At 45.3% G+C, this 24,670-nt stretch overlaps 1 protein-coding gene across 1 annotated transcript in view; it reads left to right on the forward strand.

Moving 5' to 3' along the window:
- The window catches only part of LOC142584276 (uncharacterized), a 44,232-nt gene extending 25,077 nt beyond the window's left edge, over nucleotides 1–19,155 (forward strand). The window contains exon 5 of the mRNA XM_075694417.1: nucleotides 18,713–19,155. Within this exon, the coding sequence (XP_075550532.1) occupies nucleotides 18,713–18,876 (164 nt within the window). The 3' untranslated portion in view covers nucleotides 18,877–19,155. The remainder of the gene's footprint in view (nucleotides 1–18,712) is intronic.
- The last annotated feature ends 5,515 nt before the right edge of the window (nucleotides 19,156–24,670 follow it).

Consider the following 24,670-nt stretch of genomic DNA (forward strand, 5'->3'; position numbering starts at 1 on the left):
CCGTTGCCTACAAAGTATTCACTAATGTAATCGCAAATGGAATCAGGGATACCTTAAGCCGAGACCACACGTTCGCTTGCGGACGCGCGTAAGCTCGCGTCCGCGCGCCTAGCGCCTGCCGCGCTTCGCGATTAATGGCGGTTTGCATCCGCAAATACGCGCGACAGCGCGCGCTCACTAGGCTCACTCACAACGCCTTGGTAGGCACCGCTTCGTACTTTGTTATCGACAGTGTTTCAAAATGCTTCAATTTATATAAACGTAATTTTAATATTTTTTATAGCTGTTAGAGCAGCGTAAAATGGAACGAAGAACCACTTTCTTGCATGATATAAATCTGCTTCACCGAGAGTTGAACGTTTCGCGCCGTAGCTGCGTAGCTAGGCGCGCCGACGCGAGTCAACCGAAGCGCTCCTTAACAGAGCGGAGCTGTTCCCCGAGATCACGCCGCGTTGCGACGCGTACGAGCCATGTACCGTCTGCGCATGCGTGGCCGCGTGAACGCGAGCGTGCGCGCGTCCGCAAGCGTACGTGTGGTCTGGGCTTTAGACTTCTGTCAAGGAAAGGACCAGGCAGGATTCCGTAAAGGCTACTCAACAATAGACCATATTCACACTATCAATCAGGTGATAGAGAAGTGTGCGGAATATAACCAACCCCTTATATATAGCCCTCATTTATTACGAAAAAGCGTTCGATTCAGTCGAAACCACAGCAGTCATGAAGGCATTACGGAATCAGGGTGTAGATGAGCCATATGTAAAAATACTGGAAGATATCTATAGAGGCTCCACAGCCACCGTAGTCCACCACAATGAAAGCAACGAAATCCCAATAAAGAAAGGCGTCAGACAGGGAGATACGATCTCTCCAAAGCTATTCACAGCATGTTTACAGGAGGTATTCAAAGACCTGGAGTGGGAAGAATTGGGGATAAAAGTTGATGGAGAATATCTTAGCAACTTGCGATTCGCCGATGATATTGCCTTGCTTAGCAATTCAGGAGACCAATTGCAATGCATGCTCACTGACATGGAGAGGCAAAGCAGAAGGGTGGGTCTGAAAATTAATCTACGGAAAACTGAAGTAATATTTAACGGTCTCGGAAGAGAACAGCAGTTTACGACAGGTAGCGAGGCAGTGGAAGTGGTAAGGGTATATACATCTACTTAGGGCAGGTAGTGACCACGGATCAGGATCATGAGACTGAAATAACCAGAAGAATAAGAGTGGGCTGGGGTGCGTTTGGCAGGCATTCTCAAATCATGAACAGCAGGTTGCCACTATCCCTCAAGAGAAAAGTGTATAACAGCTGTGTGTTACCAGTACTCACGTATGGGGCAGAAGCCTGGAGGCTTACGAAAAGGGTTCTGCTGAAATTGAGGACGACGCAACGAGCTATGGAAAGAAGAATGATGGGTGTAACATTAAGGGATAAGAAAAGAGCAGATTGGGTGAGGGAACAAACGCGGGTAAATGACATCTTAGTTGAAATCAAGAACAAGAAATGGGGGGCATGGGCCGGACATGTAATGAGGAGGGAAGATAACCCATGGTCATTAAGGGTTACGGACTGCATTCCAAGGGAAGAGAAGCGTAGCAGAGGGCGGCAGAAAGTTATGTGGGCGGATGATATTAGGATGTTTGCAGGGACAACATGGCCAAAATTAGTACATGACCGGGGTAGTTGGAGAAGTATGGGAGAGGCCTTTGCCCGGCAGTGGGCGTAATCAGGCTGATGCTTATGAAGATGATGATGATGTGCAGTTAATAGCGCAACTCAATTTTCTTCAAAAACGCTGCATAGGAAGACTCGCATTAATCTGAACACCCCTCGTAGTGGAAGCAACTGGCTGTCCTTCATCGCCATAATTCTGTCGCACGGTTAATAGACAAAATGGAGCACTTTATGCATCATATACGTCATCAGAAGTTATGCTCATAGGCGGCTTCTACTGCACTGCTTTCCTGATTTTTTTTTCGTTCCTAGAGAGAACAGTGTGGTTAAATTCATGAAGCTATGTTCTACTCCCATAATTAAACACATGGCTGTGGTGAACAGACTAGATAAGTGACCTTAACAAAATTTTCTCTGAAGCGCTCGACCACCCACAAAGTGCAGTTGCCGGATGCAAATAATTAGCGGTTTTATCCACCATCGTCGTCCAGCGCCTTAAGAATCGAAGTAGTAAACCTCAATTTATAATATCTTTTACATCGTCCACCGACACAACGAGTCTAAAGTCGACGACGTGCCACTTAATCATTCGCCACAGTTTTCGACAAATTGAGCACATAAATTGGGCCGCAAAAGTTTCTTGTTTGCAGAAACTGCAAAAAGACCCCTTCGATGAATAAGCATACTAGAATACGAGTTTAAGGAAAAATTATATTTCCACTTTGTCGTACACCTGCAAGAACTGGCATTTCCGCGTTACTGTGCGCTCTCGTAGTTCTATGTAAATACACCGATCGAGGGCAAGCAAATAAATTAAGAGAACCATTTGGTGGCGATGGTTAAATTAGTTCTTAAACCTATACATCTCCTAGTTCGGCTGTCTTTCTCACTGTTTTGGGACAGCACCGACATATATCCATGCCCACTTAACCATTCAGCTTAGGTTCTTAGACTTTTAACGGCGGAAGAGGAGCTCAGCTCATGAAAACAAATCTTGCCAAAAAAATGAATGACCAGACCACCTCGTCCTGCGCTCTGATTTTACTTTTTTTTTGTTTCTACGCCTCAAGTCGATTTAGCTCCAGTGTTGCTCCACGCATTTTCGAGATGGCACGCTTTATATGAAACTTGTAGTACATAAAATCAAATATTGTGAGGATCTGTTGAAAAGTGAAGCGGGAAGCATTGAATGAATCGCTTGTGTGTTCGGAAGCGCACATTCAATACAGTGTAACCAACATTTTTTCTAAGTAAATTCACCTTTCTAACATAAATGTTTTGCCTGGTATTGAACAGCATGGTCATCACAGTTATTTGCACATGATATTGGAAGCATGCACTAACTTGTGTGCTATGAAATGCACCTTTGCTAAGGTGCAAAAAAATCAAATTCATTGTTGCGTTTACCTCACCAACAAACACTTTTCTGCGCGGTCTTTCTTTATCACTAAACTGATTTTCACAAAAAAATGGTACCTTTCTTGAAAGTATATTTGTCATTTTTTTACCGCTAATAAAATGTTAGTATTGATCGCAAAAGCCGAAAAATCCGGACGTTGAAAATTTTTTTTTGTGTGACAGCGAAATAAATTTACCCTTAAGGGACATCTAAGCTATATTCGCAGTGGATCACACAGTGAATACCGCAGCAGCCTGTGCGAAGAATGTTTTTGGCCTTCCTTGAAAGGGCATGTGCATTTCTACAAGTAACGATTATTGATGAAAAAACAGCGCGTAATAAAGTTCAGTATTATCATAACTACTCGATAAGAAGCGCAGACAGAGTAGTCCTTATATATTTTTATTTGTGCCAAGGAAAATGTTTAAAAGATGAGACATGGTACATACGCTGCTAAGCGGCCTCTTCACACATTTGCTATAGGCGTTGCACTTACATATGCAAGCTGAACGAGCGTGGAGGAAGTAGCATTTTGCATATTCCTCTTCCCATCACACTGCGCTGAGCGCAGCTGCATTATTTAGGCATGCGGCAGAGGAAGAATAAGCATAATTAGCAGTGAGTCTTCCCACCTAGATTCAAACAACTATCGACAAGCGCCGTTAAAACAGGCGTGAAATAAGATCATGATAAATGCCCCTGCATTATGTGCCACAACCCCGATCGAATTTGAGTCGCGCCGTTATAGCAGACCCCGGATTAATTTTGACCACTTGAAGTTCTGAAACTTGCGTGAAATATAAGCACGCGAACATATTTGCACTTCGCTTACATCGATATGCGGCCGCCGCCACAGGAAATGAATGCGATATTTGGGCACTGCACGTGCCCTAGGCAGCCCGAGAGCCCGGGCCCGTAAGGCCAGCGGGTCGGTCGAGGAAACGCAATAACTAGAGCGTTGAGCACGTGCTCGGGCTTGAACTCATGTGCCCAAGACTGGCACAAGTCTGTTCACATAGGTCGTGTTTTCAATACATGCGGGCGCACTAGATAAATCAAAGACATTCTTTCGAAATCTTTAGTTGGAAAAATTATTCCCTAATGCATTTCCAGACGAATGAAAAAAAAACAGTTCTAATTTCTTTGTTCAGTTCTTGTTTTCTAAAACAATTTTTAATTTCCGTTTTCTACAAATGAAAGCGTTGTTCTCAAGACTGAATGAAATTATTAAACACAGACAGCTCTTGATACTGTCGGGCTGTTAAGGCGTTATATATGCGACTATTTTATCACTCTGAATATTATGTTATGGTCATTGCGTCATTTTACCCCTTTTTCATTTATTACACCATTTTGGAGCTTGGTTAACGGCTGCTGCAGATTATAACATAGGGCTTTCACTTAAACTGAATTTTCTATGTTCCTTGTAGGTATTAAATTAGTGCATGAGAGGTGATTACTGATAGGGTCTTGAGAGCTGGTGTGGCACTATAATTTTCCATCTTTACTATTTCCCTGTCGAAATTATAACAGAAGCTTTTTAACTTTTTCTTTACTTTTGTATCTGCTATAATGGCGGATTTTTTCTTCGTGTAACAACCGCTTACAAGCTAAACCTGGTGTTATAGCAAACACTTTAAAATAATTATATATTATGGCAGACAGCATAACTCTAGTCGTTGAGGTGGTCTACTCGGAGATGTGGACATAAGTTTCACGACAAATTGAAATTCACAATTGACTAATAAGCAAAAGCAAAGCTCCTAAAAGAGGCGCCACGCAGCTTGGCACCATCTCTCAAGGCGACATAAAACCCACGCCGCGGAATACACGGTCTGCTGGCGTTCAAACGAGTAATGGCAACCTTGTCTCACCGCCAAAAGGTGACAATGAAGGGTATTGCGTCCTGTATCTGCCTTTTGAACGTCACCCCCCCTCCTCCCCTATTCGAAGCGCCAAATAAGGGTTCTGCGTACTTGAAGGTACAGCTTGTGTGATATTGTGAATAAACATTAGGAAGAACTCGGAAGCAATACTAACACAAAAGTGCTTTATGCCTGGACCCACGATTGACTTCCTGTGACGGATGTGACGTCGGTGCCAACGAGCATAGTAGCTAGTTGGTTGCAGCACTGTGGAAGCTACACGAATTCATTTAACCAATAAGACGGCTGAATGTCCGTCAAGCTGTGCTCATCCGCGCCGCGTCGTCTGCTCACCACCTGCTTGCCATCCTTTTATATGATCCATAGTAGGTGACTAAGCTCCGTAAACTTAAGTTGCGTTTACACGCGTGTGACAGTAGGGCTTCGCTTTATCTGTGCGCTTTTCCCACAGTTACCTTGCAAACCTTTGTATCAAACATTTAGTTTTCTTCTGGCGCGTCGCTGGTTTTAGATATTCGGTGGTAGCGGGGTACGCCTTAAGACGTAAGGAACAGTAGTAACGATTACAACACTCATAGAGTTTCTCACCATATTACCTAGAGGGAAATCTAGTGCTGCTGCGTTGTGGTATGCATGGGAATGCCGGTATATTGTGACTTCGGATTGGCATCGTTCTCGGAGAGCCAGGCAAGCACCGTTCCGTTTGTCCTTATGATTCATGTTCTACTAGAACTGCACGTAAAAAGCTGCTTAAGCTTTATTATTACACAAAACATGTTTTGTTTAACCATAAGAACTTGTTATTACATGTAAAATTATATGATACGTAAAAAGTATCAGCGGACCGCTAAAGTTGGAGGACGTACGACAAGATTCACGTTCACTTTGAAACAGTTTGTCGTCTATTCTTGCTTTTCTTCTCTTCGTCATGCATTGTAGGTGAGTAATGATGCAATTTGCGCGAATGGACCCATTTTATGAAAATCTTACTTTGGGAACGCGTTAGTTGTGTAGCCATATCAAGGTTTTAGACGAAGCCTCTTACAACACCAGCCAACACAAGCGTCGCAGACACATATACCCTCAGTTCCATGACGGCACGGTGCCCCTTAAGAAACTCCCATAGACGGTGGCTCCAGATTTCGCTCTAGGTGTTGTAGTGATAAACTCTATGACAACATTACGGTGCCGAGTTCCCCCACAGAACTTTTACCTCTACAGGTCTGGTCTGGCTGTATCGCCTTTGTGCCCTTAAGCAATGAGAGTGAATCTCTGGAACACTGCTTTTGACGTGCCGCTGTTTCATTATTTTTAATTAAGTTATATTACTTATTTTAATTTCCATTATTTTAAATAAATATTTTTAGAAGAACCCTTCCAAAAGCTTGGCTTTAAGATGAATGTTTCGGTAACTCTTTCCTTTGGGGCTACCGCACTGGATTAAAGCCACAGGAACGTTTATAAAGCAGTCTGCTTTTTTCACCGTGAGAAAAAAAGAATAACATGATAGAATTCTTCTAAATACTTGTTAGGCTCACAAAATTCCCAAGATATCTAGGTACTTGATTATTCATACCCGTAACAGTAGACACTTTAAATACCGTTTGCAAGTTACTTATTTACATTTCACCCTAATTTAGTAAAAAAATGCTGACAGTTCCTCCACCGCCAGATTCATGGCGACTGAACAACTATGTACAACTGAACCCCTGTGATCTTAGCTGTGCTTGGTGATCACACAGTTACTGTTGGCCGGCCCGCACTAGGAACGCAACCGTGAATGCATCCAACCCAGACTCCAAACGACCTCAACTCTGCTCCGACTACGTCAACAACCGGTCCGGTACCTTCTACGGGTGTTATATTTAGAGTAACGTTTATTGACAGCAAAGACAGAGAGGTCAACATGAGCTAGTGCGCTCTATTCTGCTACTCTGCACTGGGTGTTAAAACAGCTGTAACTACCATTACAGTACCACAGCTATGGCTTGCCGATCCTACGTTATGGTTCATACAAGACGAGAACGTGTTCCGCAGTAGTCGCATCACGTCGGAGTTTCGCAAATATGAACTCCTGCTTGAAGCTTTGCAGCTACAGACCATGGCCGAGATACGTGACATCCTCGGCCAGCCACGTCAGCAAACGGCATATACCACAATCAAAGATGCTCTTCTCCGCCGTCTCGTCCCGCCTGAGCATCGGAGTATTTAAGAGCTCCTGAACAAAAAGAAACTCGGTGACCGACGTCCTCCTCACTTTCTTCACCACCTCCAATATCTCAGTGATGATCAACTAGACTCATTCGACACGGCCGTATTACGTGAGTTGTTACTGCAGTGTTTTCTAGCCAACGTATGCATGGCTCTCGTCACAGCCAAGCATAAGCCCTTGTCAGAACTCGCCGAACTGGCAGACGATATGACGGACGTCGCTCCGGCAGTCAATAATGCTGTGCGTAGCTCTCCACTTACAGAAGTGGATTCCCTTCGGGAAACAGTAAAAGAGTTCGCATCTCACGTCACCGACTTGCGTCAGGAATGGCGGAACTCTCGCAACTCCAATGATTGACCCTATCCAACTCATCAACCTCTCACGCCTCTTTCAGTAACCTGAGCACAGTTTTTCATCACAAGGCCTGGGCTACTGCCACCGACGCTTTCGCCCCTCGGCTGGTCGATGTGCGTTTCCCTGTTCGCGGCACACGGAAAACCCGTTCAGGCCGGTAGGGAATAACAGCGGCGGGCAATCATGGCATACATCACGCCGTTCTTTTTTCATATGACCGACCGAACCATTGTTCTTCGTTTCTGAGAGCACACTCGTGCGGCGGTGAGCATAATTCCTGCGTGGAAAGCTGACCCGCGTCTCCGCGCAACGTCAACCAGCCTAAAAGCTAGCCACTCTTCCGTGATCGCAAGTTACGAACAGAAGTTCGTTACCCTCAATTTTGGTCTTAGAAGAAGCTTGCATTATATTTCGTATAGCAGACATCCGCTATGCCATCTTAAGGGCTGATTTCTTGAGTCACTTTCACGTGCTCGTAGACATGAGCCTTTGTCGCCTGGTGGATGACATCGCGAGTCTGTCAGTCGTCGGTTTTCTGTCATACGCTACTGCTATCAACCCTACTTTCATCAAACTGCCTATCTCACCATATGCAGCTCTACTCAACAAGTTGCCGGAGATTACTACGCAGTCACTGATGGATAAAATCTCTAAACACAATGTAATTCATTGTATTGTTACCACAGGCCCGCCCGTTCATTTCCACCCCCGCCAAATTGGTCCTGATAAATTTCTAGCTGCCCCCAATAAATTTGGCCATACGTTTTAAATAAAGATAATTCCTCTTCATCAAGCTCGTAGTTCTCAGCACTACAAGTGGTGCCTAAGAACAGGCGATGGCGGCCCTGTGGTGATTATCGCGTACTCAGTGGGGTCACTGTTCCCGGACTATACCTGCTAGGATTGCACTGCCTTTTTAACCGGCGCAACAATATATTCGGAAATCGATCTTATCAAAGCTTATGACCTGATCGCCGTTGAGCCAGCCGACATTCCAAAAACTGCTGCAATTACACCAGTTGACCTTTTTCAGTATTTACGCATGCATTTCTGTTTGCGCAACACAGCTCAAACATTTCAGCGTTTTACGGAGGAAGTCACCAGAAACTTGCCGTTTTTTTTTCTTTTTTGCCTTCATGGACGATTTTTTCGTCACGAGCAGTGATGCTGTAAGCCACGAAGCACATCTATATCAACTTTCCACTCGAATTCGTGATTACGATATCGTCAGTGATGTTGACAAGTGTCTGTTTGGGGTTTCAGGGACCAATTTTCTAGGGTCACCACATCAACAATCATTGTATCAGTCCGCTGCCTTTCAAGGTTCAAGCCATCATCGACTACCCGCTACGAAAGTCCACTGGTAGCCCTTGCGACATTTTCTCGGAATCATGAATATTTATTGCTGCTTCATACCAGCATGCTCTAAGTTGATGCCGCCTCTTCAAGCACTGCTTTCCACTTCAAAAGCTGAGTCTACCGCATTTCCTTGGCATACGGGCGTTGATCATACTTTCGCCGCAGTTAAGACCGAAATTGCACAAGCCGCCCTCCTGCATCACCCTTCCCAGACTACGTCTGCTAGCATTATGTTGGATGCGACTTCGGAAGCCGTGGGGGCCGCTCTTCATCAGTGGATTAATGCTGCGTGGGGCCCCATCTCCTTCCTTTCCCAGAAGTACTTTCGGACAGACGCTCCTCGTGGCCGACCTCGGAAGGGAAACATTTCAGGCACTTCTTTGAAGGGCAGCAATTTATCATCCTTAACGACCATAAACCACTTGTTTCAGTTTTAGGTTCCGGCAGTTGTACGAATACTCCTAGAGAGCTCCGATATCTTGCATTTTTTGCCAGATTAGTGACAGAAATACGCTAAGTCAAAAACACGTTTAACAGTGCAACAGGCGCTCTCAGTCTTACTACCATCGACGCCATGACAACTGCTGTCCACCTTTCGTTATTTTCACTCGTGGTGGCTCAAGCCCCCGATGAACTTTCACCATTCCGATGTTTCACATGCCTCCGCTTGGAGCACGTCAACTTTCCCTACCACGACGTTCTTTGGTGCGACGTCTCACCTAACAGTAACCGCTATTACGTTCCTGTTCTTTTTCGTCGTCTCGTTTTTGGATACACTGGTGACCCCATCTGTGGCAAACTTCTTCTGTTGCAACGCTGATTTTAGGCATTAGCGAGTAGTGGGGTAATGCTTAAGGTATAAGGAAGATGACTTAGAAACGATAGAGTAGATTAACCGAACGGACTTTTAAATTAAACCCCTGTGTTGGTAACTGTGCTTGGCGATTCCACACCTCCTTAGTAATATACCCTGTACTCATTCCGTGTACCCTGTATCATTGTATTCATGGTACCCTGTATTCATTCAACTGCACCACTAGAGAAGCGACTGCTCTTCCCAAACGCCACTCTAGAGATACGGCTGCTTTTTCGAAAAACGGTGTAAAAGAAATGACTACTCCCCATGAAGGCGATGCGAGCACTCAGGACAACGGACTAAAATATAAAGGGATGAATTCAACGTTGTCAATTTTGGCGACAAATTTCCGTAGCCTCCTTCCAAAGCAAGATCATTTCTGTTCTTATGTCGAAGCATGCGCAGCTGACCTGGTGTTAGGATCAGAGACTTGGTTATCTCCCGATGTTAATAATTCCGAACTATCCTTGTCCAGCCAGTTTTTATTCTTTAGGAAAGACCGCATAACTTCACGCGGTGGTGGGGTAATAATCGCTGCGAGGAAAAACTTAGAAGCGTTTGTTATTGATACGGAATCGTGCGTGGAAATCTTGTGGATTGCATTACGTCTGTCACCGTCTGTAACTTGTGCCGTTGGGGTGTGTTATCGCCCACCTGATTCACCCGAGGAATTCCCTGAACACTTGAATGAATCTTTAACTCACATTCAGAACAAATTTCCACGCGCACCAGTATTCCTGGCCGGCGACTTCAATTATCCGAATATTGATTGGAAAACATGCAGGCCCCTCCACGGCACAAGAAAGCGTGAATGCCAGAATTTTCTGGATGTGTTAACACTTTTCCATCTGCACCAAATAGTTTCCACACCTACGCGTGGTCATTCGGTTTTCGATCTTGCACTGACAACGCAACCGGAGAAGACATCTGTACACGTTTTTGATGGCATCAGCGACCACATGATACTGCAGTGCGATGATACAGTAGTCAGGAATAAACCAGAAAAACAGAAAAAAGTTATATTTTATTACACCAGATCAAATGTTGACGCTCTTCTTAATGAACTATCATCATTCTGTACAGATGTTTTCCACTCTTTCAATATGCGGGATGCAAATGAGAACTGGTTCCTCATTCTTGATAAACTAACTCTGCTGAAAGATAAACACGTGCCTAAGGTCACCATTACCACATCTACAGAAAGCACATGGTTCACAAGACATGTGAAACGATGCATAAACAAAAAGAAACGGTTGTACGCAAAAGCTAAACTGACAGCATCTGAACACAATTGGAACAACTACCGCACACATGAGCAACTGTGCAAAAGTGAAATTGAATCAGCGAAGGACAAGGTTTATAACAGTGACCTTTCACACTTGTTAAAAAGCAATCCTAAAAAATTTTGACTGGTTGTTAATCCAAATTACAGTTCAAACTCCTCAGTATCCATAAATAAAGAAGGTAATCTTCTTACATCCCTTGAAGTAGCAGAGGAATTAAACCAATTTTTCGGCTCAGAATTCACTCATGAGGGCCCCTTACCTACTGACCAACAATTCCCAACGCTGTACCAAACTATGCCTGACATAACTGTCGCACCAGAAGGCGTATATTCTGCCATAGACCGTCTCCCTATTAGCTCGGCACCCGGCCCCGATGGAATATGTCCTAAATTGCTAAAAATAGCAAAGCCTGTAATATGCCCAATCTTAGCCGCAATTTTTCAGCAATCTATAGATACGGGCTGTGTCCCAAACGACTGGAAAATTGCGCGTGTCATGCCCGTTTTCAAATCTGGTGATGCCTCTAACCCATCAAATTGCAGACCAATTTCGTTAACTAACATCAGCTGCAAATTACTAGAACACATAATCTCATCGGCCATCATGAGCTATCTGGAGAAGCATAACTTCTTTTTTGCGAATCAGGACGGCTTTTTCCACGGTCGATCTTGCGAAACACAACTGTTCCAATTAATTACTAACCATCATCGCGCTGTTCATGCTCACTCTAAAATAGACGCCGTATTTGTAGATTTCGCCAAAGCATTCGACAAAGCTCCACACAAAAATCTAATAAAAAAACTTGACAATCTGAACATTAATTCGAAGGTTATTTTTTGGATTAACAATTTTTTGGGCAATCGCTACCAATCAGTCTTTGTTAATGGTTTATCAACCCTCTCCCACGTTAAATCTGGAGTACCACAAGGGTCTGTACTTGGACCTATCTTATTCTTAGTTTATATTAATGACATAAGCAATAACCTGAGTTCTACGGTCAGATTGTTTGCAGATGATTGCGTGATATACAGGCAAATAATTGAACCTTCTGATTCACTTCAGTTACAATCGGACTTAGACAAGATTAACAATTGGTGCACGCAATGGCAAATGGAAATGAATACCTCGAAAACAAAAGTCGTGACATTTACCACAAAAACTGACCCAAAACCTTACCATTACATTCTAAACGGCATGACCGTAGAATCGGTACCGGTCATAAAATATTTACGGATCCATTTAGCATCCGACCTTTCATGGAACATTCACATAGATACGGTCATTAATAAGGCTCCTAAAACACTCGGATTCCTCAGACGCAATCTGCGTTCAGCTAATGCAGACACTAAGTATTTAGCATACACCACATTAGTGCGCTCGCAGTTGGATTACGCTTCTTTGATTTGGAACCCATACCAAGCATACTTAATAACAAAATTAGAGTCTCTTCAAAATAAAGCCGCTCGATTTATATCGAAGAACTACTCGCGTACGGCAAGCGTGACTGAAATAAAGAAAGCTCTCAAGTTAGCTCTTCTTGAAAGACGTAGAACGCTTTCCATACTGTCCTTTTTCCACAAATTATATCACAGCCACTCTTCCTTTGCTATATCCCGTCTCACGCCAGCGCATCGCATATTCCCACGCATTGACCACCAACTCAAAGTCGAACCCATCTTTGCTGGCACTAACCTCTTCTTTCATTCGCCGCTCGTCCTAGCCATCCGTCAATGGAATCTTCTGCCTAGCCCCACTGCATCTGTCATTGATTACGGAGCGTTTGTAACCAGCCTGAAATGTCACCTTGGCCTGTAACCTTCATTCTTCCCCTCTCCTCACTTCATACATGTGTGTGTATATATAACGCTACTCTCTGTAACAATTGAATGTTTGTTGATGATTGTTGCTATGCATCTTTATATTTTGTTTTTCTCTTCAACATGCTGTTAATGGTCAGCAACTTCTGTACACATCGTAGTACTGCGTTGCTTTGTACTAACTGTTGTTCCCCCCCCCCCTATGTAATGCCTGCTGGGCCTTTAGGGTATTTGAATAAATAAATAAATAGTAATAGCGAATGTCCTTACAAATGTTCACCTGCACCACAGCCTCTACTCAGCGTCTACTTGGCGTTTTCTCGCTAGCGTCATCGCGTACCAAGCTAGAGCGTGGTAGCAAAATAATAATACAGTGAACGATCGGGCTTTTATAGCGTTCGGCATAGTCTAAGCATCACCAATGCTAATGTTGTGGTGCAATCTACTAGTTGGAAATCAAACGAGCTTTGCTACTAGGTTCCGTGTTTGTAGACATAACATCCTGAAAACAAACAGCCGATAAGCCATCTCAATAATTGCAGCAAACATACCTGATGATTTGACCTCAGGTTAAGATGAGACTTAGCGATGATGGATTTTGCCGCTTGTGTCTTGCTGACAGGGCGGCGAGATACTGACAAGCGCGAATTCGGGTCGAAGCGCGCGGTCCGATGCATGGGCGCTGCCCTACATGTTGCCACGGTTAATTAGGTTACCGGGGGTAATTGCCAAAGTAATTCCTGGTACAGGACGTGCATGCTCAAAGGTCCTGACATGTCACGTATGGCTGTGCTGTTTCATGTAACGATCAAAAATAAAACTCTCTAGTGTACAATCAATAATCAGCGAGTTACGCCTGGAACTATACAGCGATCCGCAAGGATATTGCCTGTGTACGCCTCGTACTTTCTGCAGTGCGGCGACCAGCTTGTGAGATGGAGATATACTCACCGACAACGTTATGTGGCTATGAAGGCAAAGCTACGGGGCGCGTGGCTGCTGCAGATGTGTTACCACCCCAAGTAGTCCTGCAGCGTTTGACAGTGCTTTTATTCTGTATTTTTTTTTTGCTCTGAACAGACGCTGAATTGACGCAGCTTCCAGTTCGACTGTTTTCCGTTTGCCCAGACACGGAAGGGAAAAGCTGTAAAATGAGTAATCCTTTAAACTCAGGGATGTGTTCTTTCTTATTTAACAGTTGCTAATAAAGTGTTTGTGTTTTGTATTCACCAGCTTACACTAACGTGGATTAAAGGGCAGGACTCTTTTCCAGTGCCGTTCGCACTAATACTCGCTTTGCCTCCCTAGCTTTCCCTTCATATCCACAGAAAGTTGTCCGCGACCACAGGAGCGGTGAAGCGAAGTACAGTATCATGACAATAACGACCGCTTACGGGAAGCGCTTCAGTAGCCATAGCGCGCAGGAGGCTCCAACGCGGTATAGCCTGGCGTGGCATTTTCCCCACAGGGTCTGTCGTTTGCGTTGGGTTAGCCTGTGATGCCTTGTCGCCCATGCAGCGTCAATATGTATCTTCACTGCTTACAAGCCGCCTCCTGCTTCGCTTGCGATCACACCAATCAATACAACTGCTGCGCTAAACGGCGCAGAAAAACAACGGTGTCTACGAGCGAATTTGTCTAGTGCGACGAGAGACACTCCAGCGTGAAGCAGAACGCCTTCGCGCGTTCGAGGCGCACTCTGCGAAGTTTGCCACTTGCTTTCCTGAAGCTCCGCGCATAGCAACTCGACTGGTTGCCCAAGAGACTGTGGAATCAGACTAAAATGCTCGTACCGTTGCGCAAGTGACTCGGCAGGCTGACGTCGTTCGCCAAGCGAACCTGCAACATGGTTGCCGGCCCGCTAATCGTGCGCCTTTCGCCACAGCGGACTGCCGCGAAGCTGACATGGGACAGCCTCTGTGAAGACACGTTTCATTCTCGGGTTCTACTGGTTCCTACGAAACAGGCATCAACCCTAACTTTCTTTTGTAACTTCTTTGGGACCCGCCGCGGTTGCTCAGTGGCTATGGTGTTGGGCTGCTGAGCACAAGGTCGCGGGATCTAATCCCGGCCATGGCAGCCGCATTTCGATGGGGGCGAACTGCGAAAACACCCGCGTACTTAGATTTAGGTGCACGTTAAAGATTGCCAGGTGGTCGAAACTTCCGGAGTCCTCCACCACGGCGTGCCTCATAATCAGAAAGTAGTTTTGGCCCGTAAACCCCCTTAATTTTTTTACTTCTTTGGGTAGCAACTAGTGTATGTAATGCTGTCCTGTACAAAGAGTCGGAGGCCAGAGGCCACATCTTAAGTTTTTATTGGTTGCACTGATGATCTCGTTTTGCTCTGGCAACTTGTACGGATGTGCTCGTTTGAGCGCCTGGATAATGGCTCGGCCTTTTGGCTCAAGGTCACTTGAAGGTCGCCGACAACGGGAACTAAAAGTATTTCATGCTTAAAAATGCAATAATTGGGTGTTTTAACTAATTACCTTATGCAACATATTGCAATTTACTAACTGTTGCCGGTGAAGCATACCCACTTGAAAAGCATTGCGTGGATGACACCACTTTCGATATGTGCGCCATCAAACTTCCGGTAAAAATGCACTGTACTATGACTTACGTTCTTAACGAAATGCCGTTTTATGCATTGAAGCACAAAAGTAAACGGACCGCTAACGTTTTATATGGCAAAGGTCAAGAATTAGCATCGCGAAATTGGTGTCATTTCGATAATTTTTTCCAAGTGGATCCACCTGAAAAACGCCGCAGCGTGAATTTGGAAATTGCAATGTGTCTCGTAAGGTAACTGGTTAAATGCCTAATTAGTGCATGTTTGTTAAGTAGTGGATTATGCATTTCGATTTATCATGCAAGTAACGTCCGCCTCCTCGAGTAGACTGGCTCAAAGACTAGAATTATGATACCGGCCGTAGGCAATATTTAAGAAGCTTTGAAAGTCTTTACTGAAACACTCGGTACTTACTCCAATAGCAATTCGGACACTAGAAGCGTGTTCGCGTTGTCACCGTCGTATTATCAACGCGCTAGCATGGCCCCGGCATGTAAGAACACAAGGAGTATATAGATGATGTCGAGTCCGTTTAACTGCGCAAGCGTCCAAGCCAAGTCGGGTCAAGTTACCATCATGCAAGGTATGATACTGGGCAGTTCGATTTGGTTGCGTGCAGTGCAGGAAAACAGCTCGCGCCCTAAAGCTCCGCGTACTCGGCTCTGGCAGACTAGTTGCAAAGGCGTTATTGTGTTTGACAAAAGTATACTACTCCACATGACCGCCACTCAACACGTTTTAAAGCAAAGCCGTGAGGTAGATGGAGGTTAGAGGCTTGCTTAATTCATTTAACCCCAATATTTATCTTGGCTCGGACCTCAGCTAATTAGCCCCCTTGGCATTGCGTATCTCATGGCTAGCTCACGGTAGACAAAACTGTCAAAGTACGTTGATAATCTGTGTAGCATCATATGTCAGTTATACAGAGCCTGTGATGTGTTGGTATGTGGCTCCCAACCACACGTGAGCACAACGGATCTTCGCCAATAGTGAGGTAACCAAGACAACGAGCGCCATACACATGCTGAGAGAGCTTGTCAACCGGCGCTCCGCCTTGTGATACGGAATACTGATACCTTACTGCTACTGAGCGTCGAAGTGGCACGTCACTCGAAGAGTAAATTGCAGTAGAGTGGTGAAACGCTGAGATAATGGCGGATAGTTTAGTTTCTACACTTCCAGGTTCCTGATATTACGCCTGCTCTATCAGATGTTGAAAATCATCCAGCGGAAGCAGCATTGCCTAAAAACTAAAAATGATTCCTTAAACTCGCATCAATGATGGTTCTGGCGCTGCAAAACTAAGTGAAATAAAGAACGGACAGAAAGCGCACCGTTTTTTCTGTCCCTAAGTGGAAAGAAGAGACAACTTTGGACACTGTCCACTAAGTTAAAAGAAGAAGGAGAACGAAACAAGAAGAACAGAGAGTGCCACAGCGCTGTTTCTGTTCATTTTTTCGTTCCGCTTGGTTTTACTGCTCCAAAATCCACATTTCAAGCATGAACCAACAAGCTCACCATCGCAATCTGGAATGATAAGCATATGAAAATAATAGCCACCACTGTTGGGATGGCACATGTCAAAAACTGCAAGATTGTTCGTATTACAATCAAACTACTATGCACTTATAGATTGTAATACAAATTTTGAACAATAATATGACTGGCATCGACGTAGCTTTAGTAGTAGAAATGTTTACATTAACTGTTTGCAATACAGGTGGTGTTTTCTTGTTGCACTAAACATTTAATCAATACCTAAGGCAGATAGCGTAATTCTGACTATGCTGCTAAATATTCAATAGGGCGGACACAGCTTTATGGGGAAATCGGAACCCCTATTTCAACATATAACATAATTTAGCAAATTACCTTTTCAAATTATTGCCTTACGGCAGAGATTTGATTTTACAACTTGTAGCCGGTAAGTGGGCAAGGCCTATCCACTTTTGAGTTACAAATATTGAATGTCTCGCTCGAAATGCATTGGGTGCCTGCTACTTTTGTGCTTAAATGCATATAAAATAGTTCTCGTCAACAACTAATTCGAACCCAAGTGCATGCTCATCGCAAGTTTTAGGGCGCATATCACAAAACAGGCGCTATGCTCAGAATTCGTTCCAAGCCGATTTGCCGTGCAATATTACTAGCTACCATTTGTAGATCGAAATGCGCCCGATAAAGTAATTGCTTTGAAATATAATTTTTGTTCTTAGGTTTTGTTATTTCCATTGAGAATTGTCATTTCTCCTAGAAGTAATGTACCTCATCGAAGGATTAAGCTCAATTAAGCTCAATTGTTCCACAGGAAATTTTTAAAACTTTGGTGCAGCTAAAAAAAACACCGTATATATTTCCTGAACGCTTCAAATACAAGAAATTTCTGTTTTTACCTTCTTATACACCATCAAATTCACAGTACGGTTTTGCTTGTCTTGCCGAGAGCGAGCAATAATATATTCGGTGAAATAGTAGAATACCAAATATGTACGGCTTCCTGTACACGAGAGAGTCCTACTAGGATAGCTTATTGAACATGACTACAGGAAAATCGGTGGAAAATCTTTTGTGACAATATGACTAATACTGGCTGAGTGTATCAAATTTCATAATAGAAAACCTGTTGGTACCCCATACGTTCTAGCCAAAGGGTTATTTTTACAATTTTGTAGATTTTTCTAGTATATTTATTTGCTGGGTATGGCGCTGAATTCCACACATGCCACTGTTACACTGGTCGTTCATCTTGGCTTGTGTTCGTAAGTTTTTATTAGTCGAACATCAGCATTTAGGAATATTGTGCGCCGCACGTCGACGAACGCCTGTAGCACCCAAGTTGCTCGTCGTCCTGAACGCTACTCTCGTGTAAATTGGCCCCGCTATTTGCCACACGGCGCGCCCAACGTTGACACCCGAGCAAACGTGCATAGCAGGTTGCCGCTATCACCAGATCAGCGTTCGCCACAATTACGCCGTTTTCCTATGCCGGCCAACTCTAGATGCTACTCGTAGGAAAGCTGACGAGTGCAGCGCTCAGAGGGGACGCTTCATGCATCGCCCTTGCGTCAAGGTCATCGTTCGCCTTCAAAAGCTTCAAAATCGTGGTTTTTGTCCGATAATATATATTCATGGATACCAGCATTGACAGTCTGGGCTGACAAAAATTGGTATAACGAATGTGTTTGTTTCATTGAAACGTTTGCACTATAGCTCTTCTATGTGTTTGCATAGGTGCACTATGAATGTTCATCACTGTTTCTTCTATCTCTATACTTGGATTCTTTTTTCCAGGTGATGGATATAAATGCGAAACTCATGTGTTGGAAGAAAAAGTCGAATCATATGACAAATTAACGAATGACACCTGCAGGAATTACACAAAGAATATCTGCAAGAATGACACACGTACAATCTATACCGATAGCTGCAAACTTCAAGCTTCATCTTTGAAATGAACTGTTTTCTGTGTTCGATAAAGAATGTTCCAGAATTTAGAACACAAACTGCATTTTGTTTACCGTAAAACTAGGTTGTTGCTAGCTCGTCCGCATATTTCTGGTATCGGAATTAAAGAAAAGCTACATCATGTCCTGATTTTAGGGTAGCGATTCTGTCTTTTTCAAGCCAGGAAGGTGAATATCCTGTTTGGCTCCTAATGAGAAGTAGCTTTTGTCAATAAACAATACTCACAAAAACAACATAACAGCCGATGAAGAGCATATTGTTTAGAATGCATTGTATTTGCGAACCACAAACTCCGTAAACACGCGCTAGCGTCAACACAATTTTAAGGTGTCAGAGGATTCCACATCATGTTCAGGAAATATACGCACACGGAAACCTGGTTTGGTGACGTTCGGTGCTTTTCTTTTAGTCTACGCCGCGGGGTTCGGTTGGTGCACCCGTCCGCAGCTATGCAAAGAGACATACGTGAGTCCTCAGTTAGAATCAGAGGGTTTACTTACGCAACACAACGGCCACGCAGCCATCCAGACAAGCACCCCTGCGGCGCGCAGGCTTCGCCTTTTATGCAGAAGCTTGATTCTGTGCGCATGCGCCAGTACCGATGGCGAGTGCGCTAGGCACCCGCGCGTGGCGCCTTACACTTCTCTTCCGTAAAAAAGATATTGGCGCTGGGTATATGGGGGATTGAAGAACGTAAAATGAAAATGAAAGCCTTATGGAACCGTTAGTAATACACACCGTACAATAACGCAGAGGAGAAAAAAAATAACGCAGACATCTATCTCGTCCATCTTAATGACAATATCATTGTCGCATAAAACTTAGGTCGCTGTCGGTATAGAACTTCGACAGCAGCTTGCACGGCGTCACCGGCTGATTCCACCTTTGTCCTTGAGATTTGTCATCATAATAGCAAAAAACCGTCGAAATCTGGAAGTACTCAACGCAGTCCCTGAGCCGTAATAGAAGTGTTCGTTGGCAGTGTTCCCGCATCTGCAGTCATGGACTTAGGAGCCGCCCTATGTGTTATGCGCGCTAAGCTTTGCCGTATACTTCAGAAAGTCGCGACGACCCTTTATGCTCTGCCGCTTCGCACAGCCAGTCCTCTGAATATTCACCCCTTATCGGCTTGCACTGCTGCACCGCTCGTGTTGTCACATAGCGATAGTCGGTCAAGGCTTCGTTGATCTTTTTACGCGACAGTGGCCTGTTAGAAAGACTATAATGACCCCATTATGTCCTTTGTCATATTTTTTTCTCACGCTTTTATTTTTGTCACGCTCTACTTTCCGTCTCTACTTCCACTTTCCCTTCCCCTAGTGCAGGGTAGCAAAGCGAAGCTTTTAACTCGGCTTAACCTCCCTGCCTTTCTCTCATTTGCATCTCTCTCTCTCGTGTCGTCACTGCCGACGTTCCACACACAATATAATTCATAATCCTTTCCTCGTGCTCTCATAACGTTATCCTCGGCTGCGAGTTTCTCTCGCGCCTCAATGCCGTTATCCATTGCGCTCGGGTTGAAATAGAATTCTTGCGGCTGTTACATTTTATGGTCACCAACATTTCCTCGCTTTCGAGGAAACTACTTGCCCAAGCCGACTCCCACGTTCCTCCGAACGCGTCAGCGGTCGTGCCCATGTACTGCAGCGGAATCTGAGATGCTTGCACTACTGTCTCCATCCGATCACTTTCGCACTCGGTAAGGACTGCTGCTCTTCGCTACCCTTTGCGACAGTGGACATCTCACACGGCTCCACCCCCATTTTCGTTTGCAATCCATTCCCATACCCTGTGATGCTGCTCCGAGTTGAATCTTGCCAATGTAGAAATGATCGAGGATGCGCAAGTTATTTACGTTCTTTTTCTCTCTAAAAGATCGGCAGCACGCTCTCTCAAAGACACGCCAAAGAACAGCGACTGGTCCTGACAACATCTCTTATTGTACCTTTAAAAACCTTGGCCCAACAGGCGCGTCCACTCTCCTACACGTCTTCAACAAGATGTGGAAGGAGGCAGATGTACTATGAGTTGGAGGATCGCTAACGTAGTCCCATTGCTAAAACCTGGCAAAACGCCACTGTCTCTTGACTCCTTTCGCCCTGTTAGTTTAACGAGCTGTGTTTCAAAGGTGATGGAAAGATTATCGACATTAGACTGCAATAGTGGATAGAATCCAGCAGTTTTCTACCAGATCAAATGGCTGGCTTCAGAAAACGCAGATGTACAATAGAGTGCATCTTTGACTTGGTAACGTTTGCTGACCACAAGATTAGCTGTGGGAACATTGCTGTTGCTGTGTTCAGTGATATTAAGAAGGCCTTTGACTCGGCTAATCACCTTCACGTTCTGCTTGGACCCGCAACTCTCGGAATGCATGGCCGAGTCCTCAAATGGATCGCTAACATCCTGAAATACAAAAAGATGTATATAAATACAAATGACGGCCAAAGCGACAAATACACCACAACTAAAGGGGTTCCGCAAGGAAGTGTATTAAGTCCACTTCTGCTCAATGCAGCAATAGCAGGTTTACCAGCAGTACTTCCAGCAGACATAAACATATCTACGTATGCTGATGATAATTGCATATGGACATCGAACAAGTCTCTAGAAGTTGTCAAGCATCAGTTTCAGGAAGCTTTGAACACAATAGGTGATTGTTGAAGAGAACGGGGCATGAAGATATCTTATGCCAAGTCAGCGGTTTTACCTTTCGCAAGAAAAAAGGTTAGAAATTTTGGTCTCTCAACAGATGGCCATGGGATACATCGGAAACATCGTTTTCTCGGCGTGATTTTAGACCACCAGCTTCGATGGACTCATCATTTGACCGCCCTGGAGGACCAAATTAGTTGTGTTATAAATGTTCTCCGCAGAATCGCAGGCACGAAGTGGGTGGAACAACTGCATCCCTGCCTCACGCCCACTCAGCACTTGCGCGTCAGAGAATTGCTTACTCCGCCCTTATATTGCCCAAATTATCTGCGACGTCCCTGCGTCGGCTGCAGCTATTACAGGCTCGGAGTTTACGAGTGCGCCTAGGAGTCCCACAAGCTACGTCCAGTCACATCACTATTGCAGGAACGCGGGAACCGTATTTCACGGTGATTCAGACCCTGGAAACATGCCGACATCTCTTCAGAATTTCTACTAAGCATTCTGCACACCCCCTGCTCTCTCTGATAGAGAACCGTCCGGGTGCACGGATACACGCCTTGTTTCAAGAGCGTAAATCACGACTCCCACGATCACTTTTTTGGCACTCCGACCTCTGCTACCCACCATGGCTTCTGCAAGCGCCCCCGCAGGGGCGTCTGCGTAAGCAGGCGTTTGGTGTGTTGCGACACCACGTACCCGAGCACACGAGGGTTGGACCCTCCCGCGTGTAGCCGTGCGCGGCTTAGCCGTGTCCGGGGAAAGGGAGATCCTGGAGGTTGAGCCGATGCCGGGTGTTCGGACCTTTAAGGCCCCCCGGCGGAGGCAACACGCCTCTTTGGCCTCCGCTTCACGTCGGGGGAAATCGGTAGTTGCCTTTTCCTGTCTCTCACTCTCCCTCCAACCTTCGTCTTTCCCTCACTTTCCATCTTTCCTGTCTTCTCCTAGCTTCCGCTCACTTCCAATTTTTCCAGGCAGCAAGGGTTAACCTTGTGTGAATAGCCAACCTAGGTTATCTCATATTTGGTTATAGTGATAACGTACAGCTGGCGCTTACAGGACCTGCTTTTTACAGTCCCTGTAGCGTCCCCTTGTAGGGCTCCACGGTGGGTGGTTGGCGTTATTGCCGAAAATTCAATCCCTTTATGGCAACCTCGTTCCCTCCGCTTCTTGATAGCCCTCAGAAAAGAGGGCGCACCGAAGATGTATTTCAGTTTTTTGGACGACAAAGACCCAACTTCCCACGATTTCCCGTCGTTCATTCAGAAAAGCCAGATAAACAAGTACGCAGAATCTCCCCATTTCTAGTTTCTAAGTCTTTAACTGAGGCTCTTGGTCCAGGTTACAAGGCATCAAGGATGGCAAGTGGAGATCTCCTTTTGGAGCTCCGTGACCTAAAACAATACGAAAAGCTACCTAATCTAGTGTCTTTTGGTGACTTTCAAGTGACAGTGACTCCACACCGCACTATGAACACTACACGCGGCGTTGTCTCAGATGATGACCTGCTTCAGCTGACAGAGGCAGAGCTCCTAGAGGGCTTCAATGAGCAAAATGTTGTTAATGTGAAAAGAATAAAGATGAGGCGCGATGGTAAAGAAATTCCAACCAAACACCTAATTCTCACCTTCAATTCAAGTGTCCTGCCCGAATCAATCGAGGCCGGGTACATAAAGCTCCGTGTCAGGCCTTACGTGCCTAATCCACTCCGATGTTTCAAATGCCAGCGCTTCGGCCACAGCTCGCAGAGCTGCCGAGGCCGCCAAACTTGTGCTAAATGCAGTGCCAAAGAACACACCACTGAAACCTGTGAGAACCCTCTCCGCTGTGTAAACTGCGATGGGGAGCACGCCGCGTACTCGCGGTCGTGCCCATCCTGGAAGAAAGAAAGGGAAATTGTTACAAGTCAAGGAAAATATCACTTTCAAAGAGGCACGCAGGCGGGTTTCATACCTGCCCAAGAAAAGCTTTGCCGAAGTGGCGCGTCAGGGGGCAGCGTCTCAACGGCCTCCGGCGGCTGCCCGACCCACAAGCAGTGAGTCGGCAGTTACGCCGTCTGCCCCGGCGGCGGTTGCAGCTAGCGCTGCTCCGTCAACCGTGGGGAAAGGACCATCGATCCCGAAGGTGGGCGCAGCCGAGGCTGCCTCAACCTCCCAGGTCCCTTCCAGCGCTGGCAACGGCCGGCGCAGCCAAATCCCCCAGGGAGCCCCAACGACCTCCGGGCTGGTGGGCGCAGCGGTCTTGCCCTCCAAGGCGGGACTCTCCCTGATAACTTCTCGCTCGCAAGAGCACGTGTCCGGCGCCTCACAAGAGGCAATGGAGACAATACCTATCCCCACGGCGCGCCAAGCGCCTAAGGAGCGGCGAGGCTCCCTCGAACGCTCCAGAAAGAGCAAAACTCCCGTTACAGGGCCTCGAAAGGGCTCTGTAATTTAATCACTGTAATTTCCATAATCACTACTTCTGTTTCTGTACACACAGCACATATTAACTCCCAATATGGATACACAAATAATTCAATGGAACGTCAGAGGGCTTCTCAGAAACCTTGATGATGTGCAGGAACTTATACAAAAACACAATCCAAAAGTGCTGTGTTTACAGGAAACACATTTAAAAAACAAACACACAAACTTGCTTCGACAGTATCTAACTTTTCGCAAAGATCGCGATGATGCCGTCGCATCATCGGGCGGTGTTGCCATAGTCACTCATAGAAATATAGCGTGCCAACCTTTACAGCTACAAACGCCCCTTGAAGCAGTGGCGGTTCGAGCTGTCCTACTAAACAAACTCATCACCATTTGCTCGCTTTACATACCCCCGCATTACCAACTAAACAAACATGAATTTCAGTCCTTGATAGATCAATTGCCAGAACCATATGTTGTTCTTGGCGATCTCAATGCGCACAGCAGCCTGTGGGGAGACTCTCGTATCGATGCGCGAGGTCGCCTCGTTGAACAATTTCTTTTTTAGTCCGGTGCGTGTCTGCTGAATAAGAAGACACCCACATATTATTCTCTCGCAAACAGAACATTTTCTTCAATTGACCTCAGCCTAGTTTCCCCTTGCATACTGTCTGAACTCGAATGGGAAGTCACCAAGAATCCTTACGGAAGCGACCAC

The sequence above is a fragment of the Dermacentor variabilis genome, chromosome 6 (genome assembly GCF_050947875.1).
Source record: "Dermacentor variabilis isolate Ectoservices chromosome 6, ASM5094787v1, whole genome shotgun sequence".
Classification (NCBI taxonomy): Eukaryota; Metazoa; Arthropoda; class Arachnida; order Ixodida; family Ixodidae; genus Dermacentor; species Dermacentor variabilis.